The 25,841-nt window shown below is 49.3% G+C and overlaps 1 protein-coding gene across 2 annotated transcripts in view; it reads right to left on the bottom strand.

Moving 5' to 3' along the window:
* FRMPD1 (FERM and PDZ domain containing 1) overlaps nucleotides 1–15,885 on the bottom strand; it is a 31,210-nt gene extending 15,325 nt beyond the window's left edge. Inside the window, exons 1-6 of one of the 2 annotated variants that reach the window (XM_031609552.2) lie at nucleotides 15,810–15,885; nucleotides 5,149–5,253; nucleotides 4,704–4,861; nucleotides 3,132–3,234; nucleotides 2,938–2,983; nucleotides 1,589–1,696 (exon numbers count right to left, since the gene is read on the bottom strand). In XM_031609552.2, the coding sequence (XP_031465412.2) occupies nucleotides 1,589–1,696; nucleotides 2,938–2,983; nucleotides 3,132–3,234; nucleotides 4,704–4,861; nucleotides 5,149–5,249 (516 nt within the window). In that variant the 5' untranslated portion in view covers nucleotides 5,250–5,253; nucleotides 15,810–15,885. Of the gene's footprint in view, nucleotides 1–1,588; nucleotides 1,697–2,937; nucleotides 2,984–3,131; nucleotides 3,235–4,703; nucleotides 4,862–5,148; nucleotides 5,254–7,640; nucleotides 7,914–15,809 lie in introns of those variants that run through there. The other variant, XM_090132502.1, reaches the window with a different exon arrangement.
* Nucleotides 15,886–25,841: the final 9,956 nt, after the last annotated feature.

The following is a 25,841-nucleotide window of genomic DNA, read 5'->3' as shown; positions in this document are numbered from 1 at the left end:
TGAGATTCGCACGGGCAGACTCCTCAAGCCTGTCAAATTAAAATAAATCTTGCTCTGCTTTTACAGCCTTCTTTTATAGCGCTAAGCTTTATTCCCTCACTATGCTCCTGGGATAGAGCAAGAGAAAAAGAGCAAAACAAACACCTTTACGACAAAATCCCATCTAGTTCAACAGCTGCACATGGTTCAGATGTGTCCACTGTGGCTTGCAGAAAATACATCTTCCCATTACCAACAGCAAGCTGTGCTAAGGCCCCACAGCAGCAGCCATGCCTCCACCTCAAGAGCTATTCAAACCCTACAACAGATACAACTTCCACGGCAGGGGAAGGCTGTAGGATTCAGTTAACACACAGAGGTACTGAGCATCCCCCTGAGATACATCACTGCGACTTCCCAAAGAGGAGGAGGTGTCACCAGAGATTCTAGAAATATGTCTTAAATGTGTTAGACAAGACAATGGCTCCCACAGCAAAGGCAGCTCCCTTGGGTGCTCTGGGAAAGGCCATCTTTTCTCCTTTTGGGCAGGCTCTGACAGACTGCTCTGAATTCATTCTGAAAGCTTCTGCTATCACTTAAGCCTGCATCCCAGTCCTGTATTGTCTGGTATGTGGTTGATTTACTCCAGGTTACAAACAGGCCCACATTTTCTAGTAATACATCGATGCTGACCTCATGATCCCAGGGGACTCTGCTCTTACGTATCATTCAGCTATATGGAAGCATGTACTGAGTTCACAGCATAAAGTGGAGGCTGGATAGCACTGAGCCTCATCAACAATTTATGTTCCCAAACCAGGGTTTCAGGTTTCAGCTGCAAAAGGCAGCCTTGGGCTCCTTCCAGTTGTCACAGAGATCATTTAGCAATGCTCCATTAAGATCACTTAATGAAACAGGAGTCTCTGCAGATTTTTTTCAGGACTGTAATGTCTTTTTTGCTTGCCTTAATACAGCTCTCGCTCAAAAGGAGGGTGGTTCTGAGTCACACAAGCAGAGCAGCTGTTGTCTATGGTGAATATTGCTTTTCCAGAACGAGGCAATAAATTTTCTCCTGCTCCTGAGAGCAGGCCAGCAAAGGAGAAAGGGTTCTGACATGCCTGTAGTCAGGAACTGCAAGTACCAGAGCATTTGTACTGTGCTTGTCCAATAGCCTCGTGACATCCAGGGCACTCACTGCTGCCTGCCCCTCAGCCCTGATGCAACTGGAGAAGAGAAAAGCAAAGAAATGCCCAGCTCCAGCTGAGTTGGGTCAGGTCAGCTCTCTATGACCAGAGATGGGAGAGCCTAGAGGAAAGAAAAGGGGCTAGTGGCTGCTTCATCACCACTGCAAAGTTAAGAACATAGATATAGCTATAAGAAGATTGGATCCAATTTTATCATCCCTATGGAAATGCCAGCACCTCCCTCCCTCCCGCCCCCCCCCCCATCACCCAGGAGCCCACAAACCCAGCTGGGACCAGAGGATGGGATGCATACCCAGGGCAGACTAACCCTGGTTGCACAATGAGGGTGCACCTCCCAGCTGCACTGACCCAGCCCAGCACTGCCTGTTTCTTCCAAGTACTCAATGCACCTGTGCCCCACTCACCTGTGCGTGTCCGTTCACCAGCACTTCCTCTGCAAAACGCACTTTCACAGGGTTTGTCTTCAGCCTTGCCCTCTTCTCCTCGGTGAGAAACGATGACTTAGGCCCACCCTGAAAAAATAACAGCGCTCTGTTGGCAGCTCAGCCTGTTCCAGCTATGTGAAGAGCCAGTGGCTCATGGAGGAGGCACAGGACCGGGGCTGATGCCAGTGCTGCTCACATCACATTACTTCACACCTACAGGAGCAGGTGATGGTAGGAGTCTCTAATCTTCCCATGCAATCCAGGCTCGCTGCAGGACTCTCAGCTATCGGGGCAGTGACTGCCTTCAGAGCCCAAACACAGCTGTCCAACAAGTCATAGAATCAGAGAATCCTACAATGCTCATCCAGTTCCAACCCCCTGCTGTGTGCAGGGTCACCAACCAGCAGCCCAGGCTGCCCAGAGCCACATCCAGCCTGGCCTTGAATGCCTGCAGGGATGGGGCATCCACAGCCTCCTTGGGCAACCTGTTCCAGTGCATCACCATCCTCTGAGTGAAAATCTTCCTCCTCATATCCAACCTAAACCTTCCAATTCCCCCTTGTCCTATCACTATCCACCCTCACAGCCATTCCCCCTCCTTATATGCTTCCTTCAAGTACTGACAGGCCACAATGAGGTCTCCCCTCATTGAGTTTCTCTTTTCCAAACTAAACAAGCCCAGCTCTTCATAGGAGAGGTGCTTCAGCCCTCCGATTATCTTGTCCTTGCTTTGCAGCTCAGCTTTTACACACACTGATGGCTCACACACTGCACTAGCAGTAGATCTCTGCTGGTGATGCTTATACAACAGGAACAGGCAACCAGCACCAAAGCTTTGTACAGAAATTTGGCTTCTCTTCCAAAAGCAGGACCAATACCAGGGTCCTGGCTCTTAAGAGGGCAGGGGAGGACAACCCAGCCAACACAAGCAGGATTGTTTGCTCAGGAGAGATCTGTAGGAGTAAAAATGAGGGAAGGAAGTTACAGGCCATTGCCTTGCTCACCACGATCCCAGACGTGCTGAACTAAACAAGGGGAAATCCTCAGGCTGTAATGGCTAGCCAGGTAGAGCTCAGAGAGGGAAGAAAAAGGGATAACTGTTTTTCTGCACACAGAAAGCATTTGAGGTTTGAGAGAACATCAAGAGCTTTCAAGGAGCAGCTTGGGTGGTTGGGGGTGGTTGGTCCACACTGTCAGCACTGGCCTTAACGCATCCTGGGATGCAGGTAGCTTCCTGGCCTCTCCACGCCCTGGATAACCCTGGCAAGAGAGGAGCATCCCATGTGCCAGCCCTGAGCTGCTGATAGTGCTGAAGAGAAGGCACTTACCGATGTGCAGCGCAGGACAGTGAGGAGGAGCTCATCGCCAGCATCCCTGTAACACACAGGCACGCAGTCAGCCAGGGTCAGCACCTGCACGTGCCTTTGTAACTGGAAAAAGCCTTTGTGCTGGAAAAAGCGGGTCCCTACACTTCCCCTCCTGCATTCCTCCCCTTGTCTGCACAACACGGGCAGGACCATACCTGATGATGTCAGCCACCCGTTCAATGGACATGTCCTCCACCATGGTAGAGTTTATCCGGATCAGCTGGTCACCTGGCAGCAGCTTCCCATCTGCTGTGCTCCCTGTGGGCAACCAGCCTGCTGTCAATCACACACCAGCGGACCTTCCACCAAGTTCTCCTCCTCCCACCTAGCACCCCACTGCTGCAGCAGTTTTTCTGGGTGGTAAAATAAAAAGGGAAGGGGTCTGGGGCTCTGTTGCCAGCTGATGCACGCAGCCCATGCCCATGCCACTTAGTCTTTGGCCCCAATTGCTGCCACTGAGCCACCGAGCAGTGCTCTCATGATGCATGCACGTGCCTTGGGAGCAGCAAGAATGCTCACAAATGCTGCAATGCTGCAGAGTGACTGAAAGGGATTCCCAGACTGCCTGCTGCACCGCTGGTTGAGACAGGCTGCACGATGGGCACGGTGACACCCCTCTGCCACCAGGAGAGCACAGCAAAGGCTTCCTCAACTACGCTGGTTGCTGAGAGGACTCCCAGAGAGCAGCAGACACCTGACCCAAAGGGTTACACAGCAGGTGGACTTCTGGTCTGAGGAAGAGGAGTATGCCAGCAGCCCCCATCACCACCAGCATGAGGGTCAAGGCACAGTGCTTAATTTCTTTATGAGACAGGTTTGCACACACAGCAAACTAGCACCCACCACCTGTCTCTTTGGGCAGTCTGGCATCAGGATGCACATGTGGCACACAAAGGCAAATGTTTGGAATCGTGCACAGGGCTTTTGGACATACGGCTTAAAAGGATGCGTTTCTTTGTGCCTCAGCTCTAACAAAACATTGGTGCTTTTCTGATGAGGGAAAAAAAGTCTAACAGGAATTCTCCTTCTCCACTTCTTACCCCCGAAGACCCCCAGCTGATTTAGCCACGGGATGCTGATAGGAGGAGGTCACAATATTGACACAGCCTGCCGGAGGCTGAACCCAGCCTACCCTCTCCACACCACCTACTCTGCCCAGCTTGGGTACATCCTTTCTCTGTATGCCACACTGACACCATTTAAAAAAATAATAATAAAAAATAGAGTCACAGTTTTTGATATTAAACTGCCAAAACAGCTTAAAAACAGAGTTAAGCCCCAGCCTTCTGTAACTGGAAAAGTTGATCTGCTTGTCCTAGGCAGAACCTGGGATACAGGACTGCCTGTGGCCAGCAGTGATCCTCTCCTTTTTACAGCTTTTTAAGTCCAGAGTTTTCAGCAATGTGACCTCAGTGTAAGAACTGTAAGGAACTCTAAGCAGTGTAAGATTAGATAGAGCTATTTCTTGGTATTTCAGATTCAACAGCTTTCAAGCAACTTGGCTTTCAAGCATCTCATGTCCTTCAAGGTCAGCTGAGTCTGAGTGCAGCCAATACGCTAATGGTGAAGCTGAAGGCTCCGTGGTGAAGGCATGCAGGCTTTTTCCCCTCCGTGCTCAAGGCTCACGTGCTAACCAGAGGCACCTGGTTAGGAAGGTGTCAGAAGGGCCACCTGGGACAGCTGAGGTCTCACACCCGTGGCTGTAAGGAGAGGACGATGGTGCTTACCTGCAGTGACAGATGCGATTGTAAGAGGAAGGTCTGGACAAATCTCGAAGCCGTAGTGATGGAGGACCAAGTCTTTGTACACTGTGACAGTGAGTTTGACACGGGTGGCAGTCTGGCCACCGCCATCGTTGGTGACATCTGTCACAGGCACTCTGCCACTGCGAGACAAGAAGCTGGTGATTAATTGAGATATAATCAGAAAAGGCCCTATCAAAGGGGCTGAGAGTCCACAGACCCCTTTCGTGCAGCTTTCGATGGGCTGCACAGACGCACAGAGAAGTCAGAACTTGTTCAAGGACCTATGGGCGAACAGTTGGTTTTTTTTTTTAGGGAAAAATGAGAGACATCTGCAAGCAGTGGCTTTCTATGTTCACTGGAATCAAGCCTGTGCTGTCTCTGCTCAAAACTAAGCAACAGATATCCCACTCACAAAAGACATGTTTACCTGGGTGCGCCATCCCGAGAGCGATGAAGCCATTTTGCTACCATCTGCTCTATCCTACACGCTTTGCGTGTCTGGATTAAGTTAGTCTCCAAATCTTCCATTTATCTGAAAGTGACAGAAACCACAGGAAAACAGAATGACAAAAGATTGAGTAGGTCTGCTAGACACCGTTTGGAATTACCAACTCACAGCTCCTGGGTAACAAAGAGATCAACCAGAACCTTGGGAAAACCACATGCTTTCACAGAGGATGTTAACACCTTCAGCATTTACAATGATTCTTCCTGCCCAACTAACCTCCCCTACCTGGTGTGCTTTAGTTTAGTCCACAGTGGTGGTTAAGCTGCATTAAGTGCTCACAGGAGAGAACAACCTATCAATCTCTGCAGGAATCTCTCCAATAGCTCTTGCCCAGGGGAGCACAGAATTAGACACGGTGCTCCAGGTGTGGCTTCAGTGGCGCAGAGTACAGGGGAAAAATCACTTTCCATCATCTGCAGGCAATATTTAGCCTAATATAGCCAAAAAAACAGAAGCCAGCCTGAGGGCAAGGGCATCTTGCTGGCTCGTGTTCAGCTTGGTGTGCACCAGGACCCCAGGTTTTTTTCTGCTGAGCTGCTTTGCGGTTGAGTGGTCTCAGCACATACTGTGCCTGGGACTGTTCCTCCCCTTGTGGAACTTCAGAAGGCTCAAAAGCCCATTTCTCCAGCCTGCCAAAGTGCTGAATGGCAGCACAGTGCTTTAGCGTGCCAGCCACTCCTCCCAGTTTTGTGCCATCTGCCGAGGGAACGCTGCCCCATCATTCAGATATTAATGATGGTACTGAACAGGTCTGGACTCAGTACTGACCCAAAACGCTCACCACTAATTACTGGAAATCACTCCAGCTGGAATTTGCACAACTGATCGGTGCCCTCTGGGCACAGCCATTCTGCCAGCTCATGATCCACCCATCAGCAGCTTCTCTATGAGGATCTCATGGGAGCAGCCCACCACGTCTGGGTAGACTACACCCACTGCTCTTCCCTCACCCATCAGGCTGCCCATTTCATCACAGCAGCTTTCCAAGCTGCCAAACGCTCTGCATGAATCATGCTGGCTCCTGGTGATTCTCTCGTCCTTCAGATGCCTGGAAGTTATTATATCCACCTTTTACACTGTCTTCTGCTCAGACTGCAAGATTTGCGTGTCCCCAGCTTGTCTTTCTCTTATGTCTTCTATTCAGACAAGCCCAGCACATGAGAGACATTTTCTTTTAAGCTGGGACAGCGCAGAGGACAGTGGTTGATGATCCACTACAGCAAAAATATTATTAATTTCATACCAGAACAATAAACGAGATGGTCGGAAGCTGTCAGATGAAGTATGATGCATTTTGTCTGAACACAATCTGAGCTTCCCCTACACCTTAGCGCTTTCTCCACTTCTCTCAATTCATCAACATCTCCTTTCCTCCCCGGAAGCCACTCTGGCCCCTTTCACAACTCACCCACAAACAATGGACAGAAACGGGGGTCATAAGATTCAGCCCCTCAGCTCCTTGAGCTTTCTTTTGGCTGCTTTTTGTGAGGCAACACAATAACAAACCTTGCCCTCCTCCCATTGCTCTTGCACCTGCCTCCGAGCAGCATCCCTGAGCTGAAAATCAGTATCTTTGCACCCAAATAGTGCTCTCAGAAGGAAAAGTACCTTTTCCAGGTGGATAACTGGGAAATAACCATAAGATAACAGTTCTGCAGCCAGGAAGACATACAGACATATATCTGACATGTCAAACCAAGGCTTGAGCCGTCACCGCCTATGCTTTGCATCCCTTTTTCAGCCTCAGTATTTCACCTTTTCTGTCTGCCAGCTCCCTAGACACCACGACACACACCTAACAGTGTGGCTGACACGCTCTTTGGATCTTTCTTGTAAGGAGCACTTCATCCCAAACATGCTTTTGAGTTCTTCAGAATTCCCTTTAGAGCTATGGAGAAAGTCCTGCTTGCAGCCACTCCTCTGCCCCAAGCAGCTCTCCCTCTGTTTGAATGCTGAGATGTCTGCAGCTTCACCTACAGACACACCAAGACCAGGTACACGCTGATGCTTTGTTACCTCTACAGGCAGGTCCACTCTCTGCTGCTGACTCTCATTTTCCTTCTTTGCAGAAAAGACAAGCTATCCCCTCTATACTTGTGCTGTGCTTCACAGCATGGAATTTATGGAAAAAGCCTCTGAGCCTACACAGTGAGGGCAAAAAGCTTCAGGAATAAACAGAAATGCTTGCATCCCCTAAAAAGAATGCTGAAAGATGAAAACAAACAAACCAACAAATACAACCAACAACAAAAGAAAACAGTAAAAAAAGCCAACTCTGATCTGCATCTTCCTTGCACCTGCTATTTTGGAGCACATGATTAAGCAGGTTGAGCAGACTAGGATCTACACACCTCAGACCCTTAAGCTGTGCTGTAAGAAGAAAAGACTTGCTGTGCATTTGCCCAACTAACCTGCTCACGCAGACAACTCACGCTTGGTGTCTCAGAGGAAACCTGGACGATTTGGGCTCTTTGGGAACAACGCAGACTTGGAGACCAGGCTAATCCCAGTTGCGTAGGCACAGGGCAGCAGGGAGCACGTCTACTTCTGACACAGGGAACAGATGTTGCAGGAACAGTCAGTCTTCACCAGCATTATAAATTATGCATCTGTGCCACAGCAGCAGAAGGGTCCCTCCCACACCACACATCCAGCTGAGGATAGGCTTCCTTCCCCACAGCCTCCCTTTTGGCTACCACAGCACCAAAGAAAGGCCATGCATTTGAAGCATTCTCCCTCTGCTTCAAAAAAAAAAGCAGCCTTGCTCTGATCACACAGGACTGGGACTTTGTTCTCCCCAGCAGTTCGCATTCTCACTGCCCATGCAACAAACTTCTTGACACACCACGGTGCTGCTGCTAAGCAGCTCTGCAAGGTTTGATGAAGTGTAACTGTGTGGGATGGCAGCCTTTGCTCTTCTACTGCGTTATTCCCACACTGGCACCTTGCAATGGCATACATTGCTAAGACAGTACCAGGCCAAAACCCAGACATCATCAGAGTAACCAGCAGACAGAACAGGGCTCATCCAAGGTAAATGATCTCTGATTCTCTTCATAGTACCTAGCACAGTCATAGCCTCTCAGTTTTGTCCCCACTGTCACATAGGCCACTATGTGCAGCTAGAACAGGCAACCTGTGGGGAGACAGGCAGGAGATGGTGGGCAGCTCTGACTCTGGATGCTGGAACTGCACTGAGCTCCAATAGCTGGGATGCAGTGGGAAGGACATTCTCTGTCTCCACATTCTCCCATAGGCCTCATCAGATGTGCACCATCAGATCAAAGCGGCGAGCAAAATCATTTTCTTCTGCTTTTAGGGGCTCCCTTGCACACGAACCCCCTCCACAAAGCTTGCAAAACATCTTGTGGTCACTAGTGATTTCTAGGGTTCTGCAGGGCAGGACGGGACATCCAGCTGCAACGTGCTGTGGTGCATAGAAGCCCCATCTGCAACACTTCAGCTTCACATCAGCTGTACCGACTCATTACAGATCGACCACCCCCACACGGATGTTCCTGGAGTGCCCACTCCAGAGTGGTACTGATGTACTTTCAGTACCACTGAAGTTTCAGGACTGATTTGCATTTTTGGACCTTAAAAAGAATGCAGCTGACCTTCACAGAGGCAATCAGAACACCTTTGATAAACGATCCTAGATACATCCGTGTGAGGCAAATGAAGAAGAATTCAATCTTTTTTTTTTCTTTACATTTACTGGAATTTGGGGCTAAATTTATCATGAATTCGTTCTGACTATTGGGAACGAGCAGCTATGACACACACTGCTTTGAGAATACGTGTATTTATGGCAGATGCAGTGAAACGACTCTGCGTTCTTCGTTGTAGCAGATACTTTAGTACCCACAAAGCAAACGATTGGAATTTGCCTTACCACTCCAGCTGCCAGCTCTGCTGATGTTGCCAATGCAGAATGAAGTCAGACTTGGCAGGTGGGACCCAATTATTCCAACTCGCTTTCTGAGGGGGTAAGGAGCAAATCCAGCCAGGCAAGGATTAATGCAGCATTCATACTTCCTATGTGAATTTACTGTGGGAGAAAAGGCCCTTAAGTCTTCCTCCTCCCAACCCCAAGCCAGCCTCCCAGCCACTCTGAAGCAATGCTTACAAACAGAGACAACCATGAGAGCAACCAGCTCAGGAAGCTGAGCTCCAGCTCACCTAATGCTGCACAACCTGCAGAGAAAGCCCTGATGTGTGCACAGGACTGTCTGGCCATGCAAGATACCCAAACCCTGCCTCCGGCCACTCCACTCATGCCAGGAACCCCAAGGCTGCAGCAGCTTTGGGGAGAAATGTTCTACCTTTTTTCTTATCCTTTGGTGGATGGCTACTTCTGGATCAGATCTCCTGGGCTGCCAACTAACCCCAGTGATGCTGAACTTCAGCAGCTCCCCTGCAGAAAGAGACAAAGCCTGTGCTTTGCCTGCAGTGCTGTGAGGATATTGTATTCTCACAGCTCTGAAAGACACATTACAGACCAAGCTGTGAAAACAACAACAAATAACAACACAAAACCCAACACAACAGTCCTGTGCACTTCATCACATCTTTGGTGCCTTCTCACGACAGACAGCGGCGTGAACAAGTCTGTGATCCTGCCAGCGTCCAAACTTTGGCTACTGTGGCTGGAAAGGCTCTTGCAGGCAGATTTCAGTACCAGCAAAGCTAATGATCGATCCTCAGACTGCAGTTGAGATGAAGTGGGGCTGGTCCTTGCAGAGGCTCCGACTCATCAGACATGCTATTCCCCAGCGACCAGCTGTCTGCTGCGTGCTGATCTAAGAAGCAGACAGTGGAGCAGCAGTGCTCTCTTTTGCAACGTGTCCTATCTATGGTCCTCGGCTGGGAGAACAGCACTGAGAAACCCTCTAGCTCACATCAGAGGCCAGAAAGCCCCAGTTTTTTCCAGTGGTTTTCAGAAGCCAGAAGAAGGATTCTGCTCAGGCACTCACGGAGGTTGTTAGCAGCTGATGAATGCTCCTAACTCCGGGGAGAGGTGGAGGACCTTGGAGGACATTGTGGGATCCCTCAGCCAGGGAAGGACTCTCCAACCTGGACAGCATGACCAGGTGCAGAACCAGGTGGAAGCTGGTTCAGAACAGGCAAATACCCACACAGCCAAACTCCTGTTTCTTCACCAGACAGGGGACCTGGGTCACGAAATGCATCATCTACGGGGCAGAGGTATCAGTGGAACTGGTGATATCTATCTCTGCTCCTTAAAGTCTTGCTCTCCTACAAGTACCACTTCAGGGTAAGGCTATTCTGCCTCCCAGGCAGGCAGCAGCAAACTCAGCTAACTCCTGACAAAAAATAGTTCATTGTGAGCCTGGCCTGCTCCCAAAGACACATCTGGGTGTCTCTGCAGCAGAGCTTTGGAAGGTCAGCCACCCTCAACGAGACACTGGGACAAAACAGTGCTTTACAGTCTCCCGTCTGCTAGTTTCTAAAGGTGTTCTCTGAGATGTGATCGGGGCAGAAAGCAGGACCAGAGGACCGGGATCAAACCTTCCCACCAGAACTTAAGGAAACCTCTGCCAGGAAGATGATACCAGAGACTGCTCCAGGACCATGCTGCCATCATCACTTCGTGTCACTGTTACGGCTTTCACAATCATATAGACCTTGCCAGTTGTTACTAACAGGATTTAGATTATCCTCTGCACCCTTATGTCAGCTGCTTGTCTGATCACCCCTGCCTATAATCCTTTTGGTGCTGCAGAACAGCCTGACTTCCAGCAAGGACTTTGCAGCTGAGCTGACGTCCCCTGTGTGACACTTCTGAGCATTTTCACTCAGCTCCTCCATGCCAGGGAAACTCAGTGAGGACCCAGAAAATGAAAACCTCGAGCTGTGTGGGTGTGCACTGGGACGTGGGGCACACCATCACATCCTATACAGTCCCTCCTTGTACAGCCTGTGCTTTGTCAGCTGCCGTGGGCAGCCACGAAGAGAACCTGTGTTGTGCTGCCCTGGCTCTGAGGATGGGCCAGCAGCCACACTCCTTGACACAGAGTCCTCCTGCCAGAACGTACAGTTTGAAAGGAGGAAGGCTGAGCCATCATGTGGAAACAAAGCCATGAAACATCTCAGCAATCCGTGTCGGAAACACAATGTGCCCCAGCTACTGCCCCCATAAAGCACTTCCAAGCCGTAGTATTTCCTGGTTTGCTTTGCATCTAAAATGGAAAGATGTTCACTGTTTAGCACTGTGGGTTTTTTTTTTGTTGTTGTTTGTTTGTTTTTTGTTTTAATATCATGGAAAAAATTACCACTCCTGCTTGCCTTTTAATCCTAATGAAAGCCTAAAAACAGCTGCTGCTAGGAAGATAATCAAACAAAGGAAAAATGACACCACCTCCACCTTCTTTGAGTGCAAAGTCTTTAACTGAACGCTTGGCAGCACAGGAAGTCAAGAGATTTTACTGCACGCCTTGCTGCTGATGAAGGCAGCCTGATGCAAACACTGCGTGCAGACTTCCAGGAATATCAGGGATAACTGAAGACACAGCTCTCCTGCTGCCTTTCCTTGCATATTCCAAATACCTGAGCACCCTGATCATCCTGTTTCCCACTGTGCCAGTCAGCACCCATGGAGGCTTTATTACTCGGGGTCACACAGACCTGAGCACCTCCATGGGAGCGTGCCACTTGGCACAGGGCTTCTCAGAACCTCCCTCCAGGTGCTGCTCACTGTGGATCCTGGTTTACAATGGACGTGCCCTGTGGAGCAGCACGACCTGGGGACAAAGCAGTCCTGGAGCAGAGAAATGACACGAGTGTGACCCAGTCAGCTTGCAGACGTGCTGTTTGCTGCTGGGGCACAGAGCTGGTACTGCTCAGGACCACTAGAGCTGAGACAGCGTGCCTTCCATGCCCGAGCCCTGAGCAGAGCCCTGCTGCAGCAGAACAACAGCAGAAGGGCAGCTGCTGACCGTCTGAAGGATCAATTGCAGGTCCCAGTGAGCTATGTCATCCACAGCAGTTATCTCGAGTACCCATTCCCTAAGAGGCTTGGAGAATCACTGTCATTTGGAATCCTGAAGAATAATCCAAGTAAGGCTTGGCTAGAAGCGGGGAGGCAGGAGTGCATCTAGCAACAGGCACAAACATCAGAAAAGCAGGCTGACCACATGCTGCCAGACTCTGTGGAGGCTGTCCCTGTCACTGCTTTGATTAGACTTAGTGGTGGCCAGAAGCTATTGCTGAACATAAGCTGTTTGCTGCTGCCCACCCCCGCCAAACTGCCTGGTGTTAGCTTTCTTTCTGAAGACATTTGCGACAGTTGAAGAACTTTCTGCGGACCTAACAGGCTTCACATCTGAATTAGTTTTAGAAGACGAGATTGTGGACTTATGCACAGACTTCAGGCACTGAATAATAATCATATCAGCAAGTGCCCTAAGGGAGAGGTAAAAGCTTCATGGTCCATTACACACAAAAGGAAGAAAATTATAAAGATAATGTGCAAGGAGAAAAAGGAGAAAAAGCAGTGCCTCTCCTCTGAATAGCCTCCACTTCTAAAACTAGATTTGTGTGGAAGCATTAAGATTTTCATCCTCTCGGCTGTATTTCTCTGGACAAGAGCCACCAGTGTATTAGGAATGTTCCCCTCTGATTTCCTGACTTAGCTTTCCAAGAGTGACTTTCTTTTCAGCACAGCACACTCAGATCCCCTTCCCCAGCCCCTGTATGCTCAGCAGCACTCAATCAAGAAGCTATCATGAGCAGAGCTTTCATTCCACTTGCAATCTGCACAACAGGAGGGAAAAAAAATTCAACAATTCAGTGCAGAACAGTACGTACCAGCACTGGTCTCTATGTTGTGGTGCAGACCTGGAAGCCACAAATATGGCTCTGAAGACGACTCACCTCGTGGACAAGCTCAGGACAGGCAATGCAATGGGTTCCCTCACATCTGCAGGTGATCTTGCACTTAGGATGTCACTGCTCTTGAGGACTGTTTATGGGGAAACAACTTCTGCACAGCCTTTTGGCAAGTGCCATGAATGGAAAGGGGAAAGCATGAATTTCATGCTGCCTGTGGAGCCACTGCACAAGAAGCCTAGGACCTTGCCTTCAGCTTTAGCAATGCCAGGCTCTTTGGAAACATTAGCATCATAGAATCAAAGAACAGCCTGGGTTGAAAAGGACCCCAGTGCTCATCCAGTTCCAACCCCCTGCTATGCGCAGGGTCGCCAACCAGCAGCCCAGGCTGCCCAGAGCCACATCCAGCCTTGGATGCCTGCAGGGATGGGGCATCCACAGCCTCCTTGGGCAACCTGTTCCAGTGCCTCACCACCCTCTGAGTGAAAAACTTCCTCCTCATATCCAACCTAAACTACCCCTGCCTCAGTTTAAAGCCATTCCGGCATGAAAGGTACTGCTCTATTTGCTAGCAGCTTGCTCAGAGAGTAATTTGCTAAAATACAGAGGTGAAATCTAGGATACATTAGACAGCATTACAATTGGAAGCATGTGCCGTAAACCTGCTTCCCACAGCCAAACTGGGGAAGCAAAGGAGTCTGTATGGCAAGCTCTGCATTTGGCTGCAAGCCCAGCTGCGCTCATATGCTGGCATTTCTGCTGCCCAAACACACTTTCCCACAGCAGTTGTAGCTGGCACACGCTGTGCCTGAAAGGCCTTGGTGGAAACGAACTTCACCTGCCATTTCCCAGAAGGGATCACTGACTTTCTTTAAGCCTTCTTCCTCTCCAGAACATTCCTGCCCTTCTGCTCAATCCGGGAAAGACCTGCCTCCATATGGCCAGCTCTACCATCTTGTTCATACAACAGGGACATTCCCTCCCTTGCTATTGTGCTGCATTCCTTCAGATTGTTCCAGTGCCACTCTGCTTTTGGTCTTCTAACCTAGTTTGATGCCTGAGCTAATTCATCAGCCTTGCCAGAGCTGCACTGGCCAATTTGGAAAAGCAGAGATGGAGCGAGGGTGAGATGCCTCCCCAGCCAGCATGATGTGGAATTGATTCAGGGAGAATGAAGTTCCACCTCACAGGCTTCCAGATGAAAGCTACAGCTTTGATTTTATCAGGTAGTGTAACAGTTCTCCTAGCATTTCACTCTATGGTGTTACAGAGAGCACTCATATGAAAGCGGGTGCAACAAAGGAAAAACGCGAGAAGCGATTCACCGAGGGCTTCCCAAAGTGACTGCCACTCCATCTGCAGTTCTGCAGATCATTCTGATAGTAGGAGTGCTCCTCCAGACAGACCTTCCTGTGACTAACAGGTTTCCTCACATTTCTGGTCATATATCCACGTTAGCCCATTCAGCCTCATCAGCATCTCACAAACAGGTAAATCTGACACACAAATCTGATGGGGAGGAGAATCACAGAATCACAGAATGGCCTGGGTTGAAAAGGACCCCAGTGCTCATCCAGTTCCAATCCCCTGCTGTGTGCAGGGTCGCCAGCCACCAGACCAGGCTGCCCAGAGCCACATCCAGCCTGGCCTTGAATGCCTGCATGGATGGGGCATCCACAGCCTCCTTGGGCAACCTGTTCCAGTGCCTCACCATCCTCACTGCCTTCGTTAAGTGCGTATTCAACAATGGAGCTGCAGAGATGGCATAGCAGGGAGATGGCACAACATGAGGCACAGATGGGCTGGGTCATTCAGAACAGGTTGCCCAGGCAGAGGAACACACACAGCCACCTTGATCCCACCTCCCACCCCAGGCAGAGTTTTGTACAGAGACAAAGAACACCATTGCCCTGGTCATGGCAATGACCTCTGCTGAGAGCTGTGTCCATCACCTGCATGTTAAAACCACTCTGACTTTGTCTCCCTCAACCTCCTGTGAAATTTTCCTCCTAATATTTGCCCATTGAGGTTAAAAAGATGGTGTCATCAACTCAATTCTAAAACGGAGACTTTTCTTTTGGGGAAGCATCTATAGCTTCCTCCTATGCAAAGAAAAACTAGCTCACAGTGTCTGGTGTGAGACTGGGTCAAAGACCACCAAACGAGCTACATGCAGTGAGAGGATGTACATTCAAGGACCTCAGCAACCAAGGTCGCCAGCGCTTCATTGTCAGGCATAACAGGAGAAGCCGCTGAAGCCAGTTATTAATTCCAATAGTATTTCAGAATCATTATGGCTGGAGAAAGGCTTCTAAGATCACCCAGTCCGACCCAAAAGCGTCCCCACAACGCCCACTACCCACGTCCCTCAGTGCCACATCTCTTGACGACCTCCAGGGGCGGAGGTCCGCTACTTCCCTGGTCAGCCCGTTCCAGTTGCCTGACCATTCCTTCGGAGAAGAAATTTTTCCCAATATCCAACCTGAAAGACGGATATTAGAAAAGGCTTTTTCTGGCACGGCTCTCAAGAAATAGCCGAGGCAGAACGAAGGCAGTCGCAATGTGTCCTGCAACACCTCCTCCGGCCGAAGCCATCGCTCCCGAGCGCCCCGACGGCCGCGCTGCTCCGCACCCCCCGCACCGGCCCCGCGCTGCCCTCTCCTCCCGCCGCGGCTCCCGCGGGGCTGCCGGCTCCCCAGGCATCCCTCGGACCGGGGCCGCCCCGTTACCTTCCGCAGAGAGCCGAGCGCGGAACTGCGACGGCGGCGGGGCAGGGGCAGCCGCTGTCCGGCAGGGAGGGCGGAGCCGGGGCGGGGCAGGGGCAGCTCCTCCCGGGGCCGCGCCCGCACATCCCGCACATCCCGTTCATCCCGCACATCCCGCAGTGCCGCGGCTCCGGAGGAGGAGCGCGGGGAGAGGGAACCCTTCGCTTCGTCCGCTGTCCGCTCTCCTTCCCCGTCTGCTTTGGGGCACATCCCCGCATGGAGCCGTGCGTTTGGACCCGAAGCGGCTTCGCCCGTTGAAAGAACTCAGACGGTCCCCTGCTCGCGCGGAAAGCTGCGCAGCCGGGCCCCCTCGGCTGTCTGCCCCCTCGGCTGCGGCTGTCCTGCCCAATCTCTGCCCCACGGGTGACCCCACGCTGCCGGCTGCCGTTGTTGTTGTTGTTGTTGTTTTTTGGGGGCGGGGGGAGTCCTTCTGGCTCTGTGCGGCGTTTCCAGGCAAATCCCAGGGCTCAGTCTCTGCCGACTGAGAAGCCCAATCCAGCAGCCCGGTAGAGGGGAAGCTGCTGTTTCTCTTGGCTGCAAGTCCAAATCCGAGTGAGGCTGAGAACGTACTCCCCAAAGGCAGACACAGAACAGGTGTGCAGCACATCACGCAGACACCACCGAGTGTCCGGGCAAACAGCACCAACAGCCTCGCGTTATTCTCCTCTCCGGAGCACTTAACATGAAAGTTCATTACTGGGAAACGTCTCCGCACTAAAGGAGTGTTTCCCCCCCCTGGCTGCCAGGGCACACCGCTGGCTCCTGTTGAGCCACTGTCGGTGCCTGCAGGGTCTCACTTCCAGCGACCGCTGCCTCCCAGCTCCTCACCCACCCGATCCCGGCTGGATCTTCTCAAGAGCCTGCACACACATTGGCACACCTATGCTGCTCCAAGTGCCATATTGCAGACATGTGAGCTCCTGTGACACCATGCACACACTCCCGTACCAAACAGAGAGCCCAGGAAAACAGCTAGAAGTGGAGCTCAGAAAGAAGGTAGGACGAGCTGTGCTGACCACAGGGCACAGCCAGGCAAACATCCTGACCAGCAAACAAATTACGTGCTGCTGGCCTGTTTAATTCCCTTTTCTCACACTTTTCCACATTTGTTCTCCTCAGGCCACCTCAGTGTGTGACTTTCCCCACATTTGGTTCCTGCCCTGAGCAGCTCTCCATAAGCTCTGCACAATTCTGCAATGCTCTTCCCCTGCATTCCACATCTCAGGTCTCTGGCAGAGTCCTGAGGATGCTTGGACTTTTTGACTCCTCAGCATAGGTTTTATGTCTTTACTGGGACAGCGTGCCTCTTCTGCTGAGTCCCTAATCTGAGTTTGCCTGCCTTTGTGTCCCCGTGTTCCTCTGAGCTTGTGGAGATGGACCTCTGATGGGCAGGTGGCTGCTGGGAGCTGAAGGAGCAGGGTTTCATTGGGGTTCTGCTCCTGCCACGGCTCTCTCTGTGTGCTCTTCTGTGAGCACACAGCAAGGGAGCTTTTATTACACAGTGTGCAGAGCTCTTTCCACTGATGTGGACAGAGAAAGTGGGTACAGGTCTGCCTGGAGATCACCCAGCACTACACAAATGGGGACACAGGAACACGCACCCAGTGTGTCAGCAGTTCCTCTCCTTCTCTGACACCAGTTTTTGCTGTAAAAAATGTCCTGTTCTCTATTTAAACTCCTTTGCTTCTGTCTGCAGCCCTTTATTTAGCACTGGGTTGGGCAGGAAAAGAAGAGTTGCCTACTGAAAGGTATTGATTTTTTCTGTTTTGTGCCTTTCTGGTTTTGCTTTTTCATACTCCCTAATTAGCTGGAGTATTTCTGCACTGCAGTTCCTTCTGCCTTTACCTCTGATGCTCTCTATGCTCCTAGCCCAGGAACTACCCTTTTCCCAGATCAACACCCACAGAAACTGCGATGATTTTTCACTCCTGCTGATGTAAAAGCTTACTTTGGCACCATCCGTGATCCGTACTCTTTTGTGATCACTGAACTTCACCAAACACTGAGCTTCACCAAAAACAAGATTTGGGCCTTCCGTCTGTACCTAAAATAACATTAAACAGTGCCCTAAGACAAGTTTTGCATCAACTGCTAATTCATGCAGCTTTCCTAGACAGTTCACATCACACCCCTATTCTTACCAGTGCTGATGAGTAGTGTTTGCAGAGCAATCTACACAAGGAGCAGAACCTCAATTAAAAAAGAAAGTAAGCCGTAGTTGTCTGTCTTGAGAATGAAAAGCAGAATCCACTAACTAGAGGAGTAACAATTCCATGCAAAAGTGCCAGATGTATTGGATCTGTATCTGTGTGCTGGGGAGCTGAGCGTGGAGATCTCTTCTCTATGGTTATCCCCAGTTTCAGAAGCCTGGGGAGCATTTCTGCAGAAAGCTATGAGACATGTTGCCTGTAAATGGTGCTCTTCCTTGCCCCCATTTTTATTGTGTCAGAGCAGACCTACGAAGGCCTTCCATCTGGGGAAACATTTCAACACTATTTGGAAGCTTCCAACCCATTGCTGCTCACCTGTGAGGCTGTTCCAAGGAATGCAAAGACACCAAAGCTCTGGGAGCCCGTTCCTGCCATGAGCTGAGCCTGGGAACCCACTTCCATATTCTGCGACCCAGAAGATTGCTCTGGAATTGCTGGGCTTCAGAATTCACGGAGCTGAGCCTGGTGAAGAAGAGTGACAGATACCATGGAGGAGAAAGGACCTCCAATTTTGCATATCTGAAGAAGAGAACTTCAGTGGCCTCGTCAGCCCATCTCTCAGAATTACTTGCTGTGGCATGGCTAGGCTGCCGGGTCATGCCTGCGTGCTGCAGGTTTTTGGCTGTATGAGCTCTGCAGGAATGCCTCGAGTTCTCTTCTCAGCAAAGAAAGCACAGCTTTGTCCTTCAGCCCTCTGAGTGTGGGCAGGCACATCGCTGCCCAGCCCCGTTCTGTAATGATGCTTGGTCCATCAGAGAAGGAGCTCCAAACCTCACCATGCAGACAGCCTTCACCAAGCTATTTTTTAAGGAAATGATTTCAGATCACTCAGCAAGGAATGTGCGAGTGGACATTCTTGAAGCAGGAACGTTCAAGTACATGAGAGCCAAATTGCATGGCCTCCAATCTGCCCCTGTGGCTTCCCATTTTCTCCTTACGTCTTTAGCAACATATTTCAAAGACAGAGAGCTCAGTAGGGAACCCACGTATTTCACATCTTGCAAAAGGAGAGAAAGAGGCACATTTCTGTTAATGATGCACGTGAGCAGAAAGCATTTCTCCAAAGAGCTCAAACTCACCCAAGCTGCACCATATATAGCATTATATTCTGGCATTCTTAAGAGCATCAGACAGGAGCCTGTCAGACTGTCTGACCTCACCTGTCTTCTTGGAGGCAGATTTGAGCCTGGCTGGCAGATTCTGGTGATGAACTGAGCTTTGCTCCTGCCTGGGCCTGGCTGCTTGAAGGTGGAACAGCCTCACCTCTCCTGATCTGCTGTGCCCTGCATGGGCAGCCAGGGATATTTTTGCTAGCAACCCAGCTGCAGCAATCTGGCAGAGGCACACAGAGGGATGTTCCCACCAACAGGACACAGAGATAAAGGGAGATACATCCTAGGAGGGACCAGGGAGCTGGGTGAAAGTATGACACTGCTGTGAAGTGAGAGACTCCCAACCCAAAGTGCCCTTTTAGAGTGTTTGCCACTGTCTCTCCACAATGCATGTCTCCCTGGACCACACTGTATGTTTTCACTGTGCCCACAGTGATGCAGTGTTGAGGTGAGGGCACGAGTCCACCCATGCTGGCATAGTTCTGCTCTCCTTAACAGTACTATTCAGATTTATGTTGCTGTAGAATCAGTTCAGGTGTGTTTTTGCCCTGTGTTATGCACTCAGTTTACATAATACCCAGAGCATCCGGTGAGTTTGAGCACTGCTTTATTTATTGTTACTTGATCTGCAGAAAAATAATACCTCTCCCACAGTTCTGACGTCAGCAAAGGATGCAGCTCTCCCCAACAGCACTCCTGCACGAGAATGTACGCAGTCTCCTCCCTCGTCCTTAACAGAGGTCACTACCATAGGGTTTCTAATGTCTCTGTTTCTCCATTTAAGCTCTTTAGCATTCTGCTTCCCCTTCAGATTAGCTGCTCAGTTGACAGCTCTGCTACAGCAGCGTTAAAAGGAGTCACGCCGTTTCCATTTTGGATTTTGTCATTCAGTTAAGCTCTCCGTGCGAACACATCTTCCACCCTACACAGCCACCAAAAGAATCGTGCTGTATTTGGCACTGCTGACTCTCCTGGACCAACAAAGCCAACATGAGTTGCAATTCACACCAGACCTTCTGGCTGGAATTAGTTGAAAGGAACAGACTTCAGGTCTGGTCCAGTGAGAAGCAGAGCTCTAAGTGTGCGTACTCAGATGTCTATCTGACAGACTTGGTCTCTTCAGTGAGATGGGGATGATTGTACCTGCTGCAGAACTGAAGTGAGAGACTGAATGGAGGGAAAGCTGTGCTCCCTCTGGATATCTGTTACTGTAGATGGGGGTGGTCTGACTTCTGTGAACACCAGTGTTGCTGCACAGCCGTCCCAGGCACTGCGTACAGTGGCTGGATTTGCTCATGTACCATCTGAGTAGACAAACTGACTGGAAACTTGCAGAATTCCTACGTAAAAGCCCTTGTCCTGTCCCATAACCTTCCCTCCAAAGGCTACAGATTCAGACATTCAGACAGGAAAACATATTAAATAAAAAAGGAAGTTATTCAGTAGCGATTATCTTAAGAAACAAAGAAAGAAACAGCTGATGCAGTGAATTGGCTGACCAAGCTCCCAAGGTGACACGTTGCCAGGGCTGTCCTATCTGGGAAGGTCTACCCAAGCATTTTCCTATGCAAGGGAGACTCAGCCTGCAGCATATGAACCTGCCTGGTTTTGGTTACGCTGGCATTTCAGTCAGCTGGACAGGACCTCTGCAGGCTGGGCCACGGTCACACCAATCATCATACAAGGCTGTTTGCCTTATTGCTGGTTATATATTCCACAGATGAGGAGCAGAAGGTGCCAGTCATTTGCCCCTTCCTCCTCACTCTCTGCCCCTGTCCACATGGGATGCTATGCTTCCTGAACTGACCCTGCGTGGGCTTCCCCTGCACTGCTCCAACACGAGTCTGTAACCACAGAGCCAATATCTGTAGCCAGTAAATCTTACCAGGCACGAACATCCAACCTTTTGTTTTGCTTGGATTACACGGAGTGAACTGGAACTGCCTTGAGCCACATCCACAAAGGCTGCCCTGGAAGCAGTGCCTCCTATTTGTTTCCATGGAAAGAACAAGAGATACAAAAACAGGGAACTGCTGGGGTATGTGATCTTGTTTGTGTGAAACTGACGTATCAGTTTCTCGTCTGATGTCTGTGTTTGCAATTCTTGTTGAGCTTAGTGAGGTCTCAAAGAGATTTTTGATGAAATTTTACTCTTCCTGCGCTTCCTCCTTGAAAGCAGCTGTTCACAGATGGACATACTGCCGAAAGTGCTGACATGTGTGAGGTGAGTTGTGAAGTGAGGAATGGTTTTCTCTGGTAAATAGGGCTTGTAAAAGTAAAGAGATGCGGTCAGATTTTTTAGTTGAATATCTGATTGCCACTCTGCAGACTCCATTTGGAATTTCCCAGGTATCGTATTTATGTTGACGGAAAGCAGAAATGTAAATCTGCAAAACCAAAAAAAGATGTTCTCAGCAATCTTGAATTCTCAAAGTCCTTTATCCTGTATGGAAAGCACAGCTGTGTATTTTTATTATTATTATTATTATTATTATTATTATTATTATTATTAGCTGATTGTAGGACAATGAGCTGACAGCAGTACCACCTCACTGCCTCAGCTTTGCCAGCACAAGGTCCCTTGTGGAGCCAGCTGGAGATGGTTCTTTCCTAACATGGGTCTTCTGGACTCTCCTCATAGATTCCACCCCTCCAACCAAAACTTTGCCATGTAAATCCAGTGCAGTGCATCCACCCCAGACTTAACACACATGGTGTTAGAGAGGACATGGCCATACACCAAACCTGAGAAGCAGGGGGTGAGTACGCATGTGTGAGGGAGAACTGTTCCTTCAGTTTGAATTGGCAGATGCATTATTTTTTTTCCAGGCTTGGCTTGGTGAAACCCAGGAAATGTATCTCTGCACAGTCAGACTGGCTGTGTGGAGCCCATAGAGACAGATTCTGGAGAGGCAAACTGAAGTGTACTGGATAGATGGAGAAATTCTTTTTTGTTTGTACAAACACAGCCATTAGTGTACATATCAGTATTGATTCTGCTGATGGGGTGAAAGGGTCAACATGGTAGGTAGCACCAAGGCTCCAGCATTATCTACTTCACCTCCCTCCTGTGCTTCTGCAAGACTTCCCCTGTGCCTCAGCAATCCCTTTGGTACGCACCAGTGGTAAACATCCTGATCTGATTCCAGCAGGGGAGGTTTCTGGTATTTCTCTACTTTGTTGGCATACGTTCGAGCAACTAGAGAAAGGTGATATTCCCTAAGGGGAAGGAGTGCTGTCCTTTCAGGTGGCTGATGATCCCTCTCCAGGATGGGGGTGCGACTCTGGAGAAACATTGCAGAACAAGGTATGAAGATCTCCTTCACAAAACATACTCATCGTGGAGGAGCAAGGTGCCTTGGTCAGTTCCTTCCTTCTCCCCCACAAAAGTGATTGAGGTCTCAGAAAGAGTAGTTGGGACTGATTTTATTTCTGAGTACTTTCTTGCCTGCTTTCTCCACTAGCTGTGTCTTACTCCAGCACCAGTGCTTGAACTGTATGGGAGGGGTAGGAAATCCAATTTGTCACGAGCATCTCCTAAATCACATTCCTGGGCAGCACAGCTGGGGCAATCCCTCTTCCCTGCCCTCCCACCGAGAGCTCTGCCCTGCCATTTTCACTTGATGTCTCTGTCCTAGGGCTTGTGCAGCTTGTTTGCACCTGTGTACAATCCTAGAGCCACAGAACCTCCCAAGGTGGAAGAGACCTCATCGTGGCCTTCTACTCATTAAAGAGGGTCTACAGTAAAGTGGAGAAGAGACTTTTTATCACAAGTGTAAGGATAGGACAAAGGTTAAGGGCTTTAAACTGAAAGAGGGTAGGTTTAACTACAATCAAGCATGCCCAGGTCCACACACAGCCCAGCAGCTCACAGTGCAGCCATCTGTGCCCAGCACCATCACAGCAGCAGCTCTTCCTGCCTGCCCCTTTGTAAGGCACATGTCACCTCTGAGAAGCTTCCTCAACTCCCAGGCAACAGGGTGGTAAGGAGAAAGCTTTCCTCTCCCAAATCTTCTAGGCCTAAATTAAGCATGCTCCTCCAAGCTGTAACAGGACATGAGCATCCAACCTTCTGGCTCACCTGAGTCACACTGGGGGAAGAGAAATTGTCTTGGACCACACATAAAATGTATAATGCAGTTATAACCTATATAACTTAACTTATATAACTATATATATATATATATATATATATATATAACTTATATAACTAAAAAAAAACCAAACAAACAAACCAAAGAACGCTTATTTTAAAAAAAATATTTTTTTATTAAAACACAAATAAAAGACTGCAACCAAAACAGTGAACTAGTTGTTTACTGGGATACACGATCTCATTTTTAGGAAGCTAAGACATCACTCTAGTTCAAAAGCAATGGTAGCAATTCTGGGTGAGTTCCCAAGATGTCCTTTGGAGACTTTTTGGATGCAATTTTACTCCTGTTGCACTTGATTCTTTCAAATTAGTTGTTCACAAACATCATACATAGTGCTGAAAAGCAACAATGTGAATAAGGTGTGATTGTGAAGCAAGGGCCGTTTCTCCCTGGTAAGAGAGCTCTCACAAAAGTCTGGCAAAGAGGGGTGATCCATTTTTTGAGTTGAATATCCAATGGCAGCTCTACAGAATCTATCTGAAAATGCGCAGGTAATGTATTTATGTTGACTGAAAATGGAGTTGCAAATACACCAAAAGAAAGGATGGTCTTTTCTTGGCAATCTTGAAACCAGTTCTCAAGTTCCTTCATCAAAATGGAAAGCATGGCTACGTGTTTTTTGCAGCTCGCAGGGCTGTGTTTAGGCAATGTCTCAGAACGTGTTGCAAGGCAAAGAGGCTTGTGGTTCATTACATTGATCCCAATCCCTTTGAATTAAGGCTTGGAACAGAGTCAAGGTCTTGACTGAGCAAGAGTGTACCTTTATTTATTAAAAGATGGGCGAGAAGAAGGGGGAAAAAAAAAGAGAAGGAAATAGAAAACAAAGGGAAGAATAGCAAGTCACCACAGCAGATCCCATGATGTCCTGAGGGTCCATCCTCCTCCTTCTTCTGGGGTGGTTGAGGATGTGTTGAGGTGAGCAACACTGGCTGTGGGGTTGGCAGTGTCTTTTATGCCATACTGTGGTCCCTTCCAACTGGGACAGGTGCAGTGCCTGCTATCACACACTGTGCACATGCTGTACCAGCCGTGCTTCTCCCTCCACATGGTGGTTGTGGAGGGTTGTGGCTGGGGGGGGAATACCCAAGAATACCTTAAGCACGATGACTAAGTCCTGACTTCTCCATTGCACTTGTACACAACATGTGTTTGTTCTGCACCTTTCCTAAGAGTGTTACAGTACAGTTTTTGCCCTGATGCCTTCACAAGGTTGTTAACTAGTTGTCACATCCAGTTAGCTGCATGTCCGTCTCTTAAACAATTAGAAAGAGAGCGAGAATGGGAAACAAGCAGGAGAAGCTGGAAGCCATGATGCTATTAGAAAAGCATGATGTAATTGCCAGCACTGAACCCTGGTGGGAAGATTTCCAAGACTGGAATGGCTATCAATGACTATCAATGACTACGAGCTCTCCAGAAGGCACAGGCAAGGAAGGAGGGGAGGAGGTCAAGGAAGGAATAGAATGTGAAGAGATGTCCCTTAAGAATGGCCATGAGCAAGACAAGGTGAGAGTTAGAGACCAAGGCAACAAAGGAAGCCCTGTGGTTGGTGCCTGCTACAGGCCACCCAAGCAAGCAGAGCCTGCTAGTGAGGCCTTCTTCCTCCTGATACAGGAGCATCACAATCACAGATTCTTGTATCACTGGGGGATTTCAACTACCCTGACATCTGCTGGAAAAGTAACATGGCAGGCTGCATGCAATCCAGGAGACTCCTGGAATGCACTGAGGATAACTTTCTGAATCAAGTAATATAGACGGTCCCAACAGGAGGAATGGAATACTGCACCTGCTGCTCAGCAGTGCAAGTGAAATGGTTGGTGATATCAGGACTGGAGACTGCTTTGGCAGCAGTGACCATGCAATGCTGGAATTCACATTTCTGAAGGATATAGGACAAAGAGTAAAATCAGAATGCTAAATTTTAGAGAAGCCAACTTCCAGCTCTTCAGGGAGTTACCCACCTGGGTAATTGTCCTTGAGAACAACAGAGAGAAGCAGAACTGTCAGATTTTCCAAGAAAACTTTTCTTAGGGTGCAAGTGGGGACCATCCTCAAGTGCAGGGAGTCAGGAAAGGAAAGCAAAAGAGCATGGCTGAGCTGGGACCTGCTGGAGAGCAAGAAGAAAATGCACGGGCAGTGGAAGCAGGGACAGGTAATGTGGGAGCAATACAGGGATGATGCTAGGCTGAGTAGGGACAGGGTCAGGAAGGCCAAGGCCCAAGTGGAACTGGACTTGGCAAGGGGGGTAAAGAAGAGTAAGAAAGGCTTCTGTAGGTACATCAGCTGGAAAAGGAAAGTCCAAGAAGGTGCATCCCCCTTTGTAAGCAATACAGACAGGGCAGTTGCTGACAAGGTATTCAACAAATTTTTTGCCTGAATTCACTGGAAACTGTTCTTCACACATCCCTTGAGTGGATGGGTTTGAAAGTGGGGGCTGGGGGATTTTCTGTTCCTCACACAGAAAATCAAGTTTGAGATCACTTGGGAAGTCTGAGCATCCTGATGAGATACATC

The sequence above is a fragment of the Phasianus colchicus genome, chromosome Z, assembly GCF_987193195.1.
Source record: "Phasianus colchicus chromosome Z, bPhaCol1.hap1.1, whole genome shotgun sequence".
Classification (NCBI taxonomy): Eukaryota; Metazoa; Chordata; class Aves; order Galliformes; family Phasianidae; genus Phasianus; species Phasianus colchicus.
Note: the sequence above shows the minus strand (reverse complement) of the source record. Positions and strands in the feature narration are given on the sequence as shown.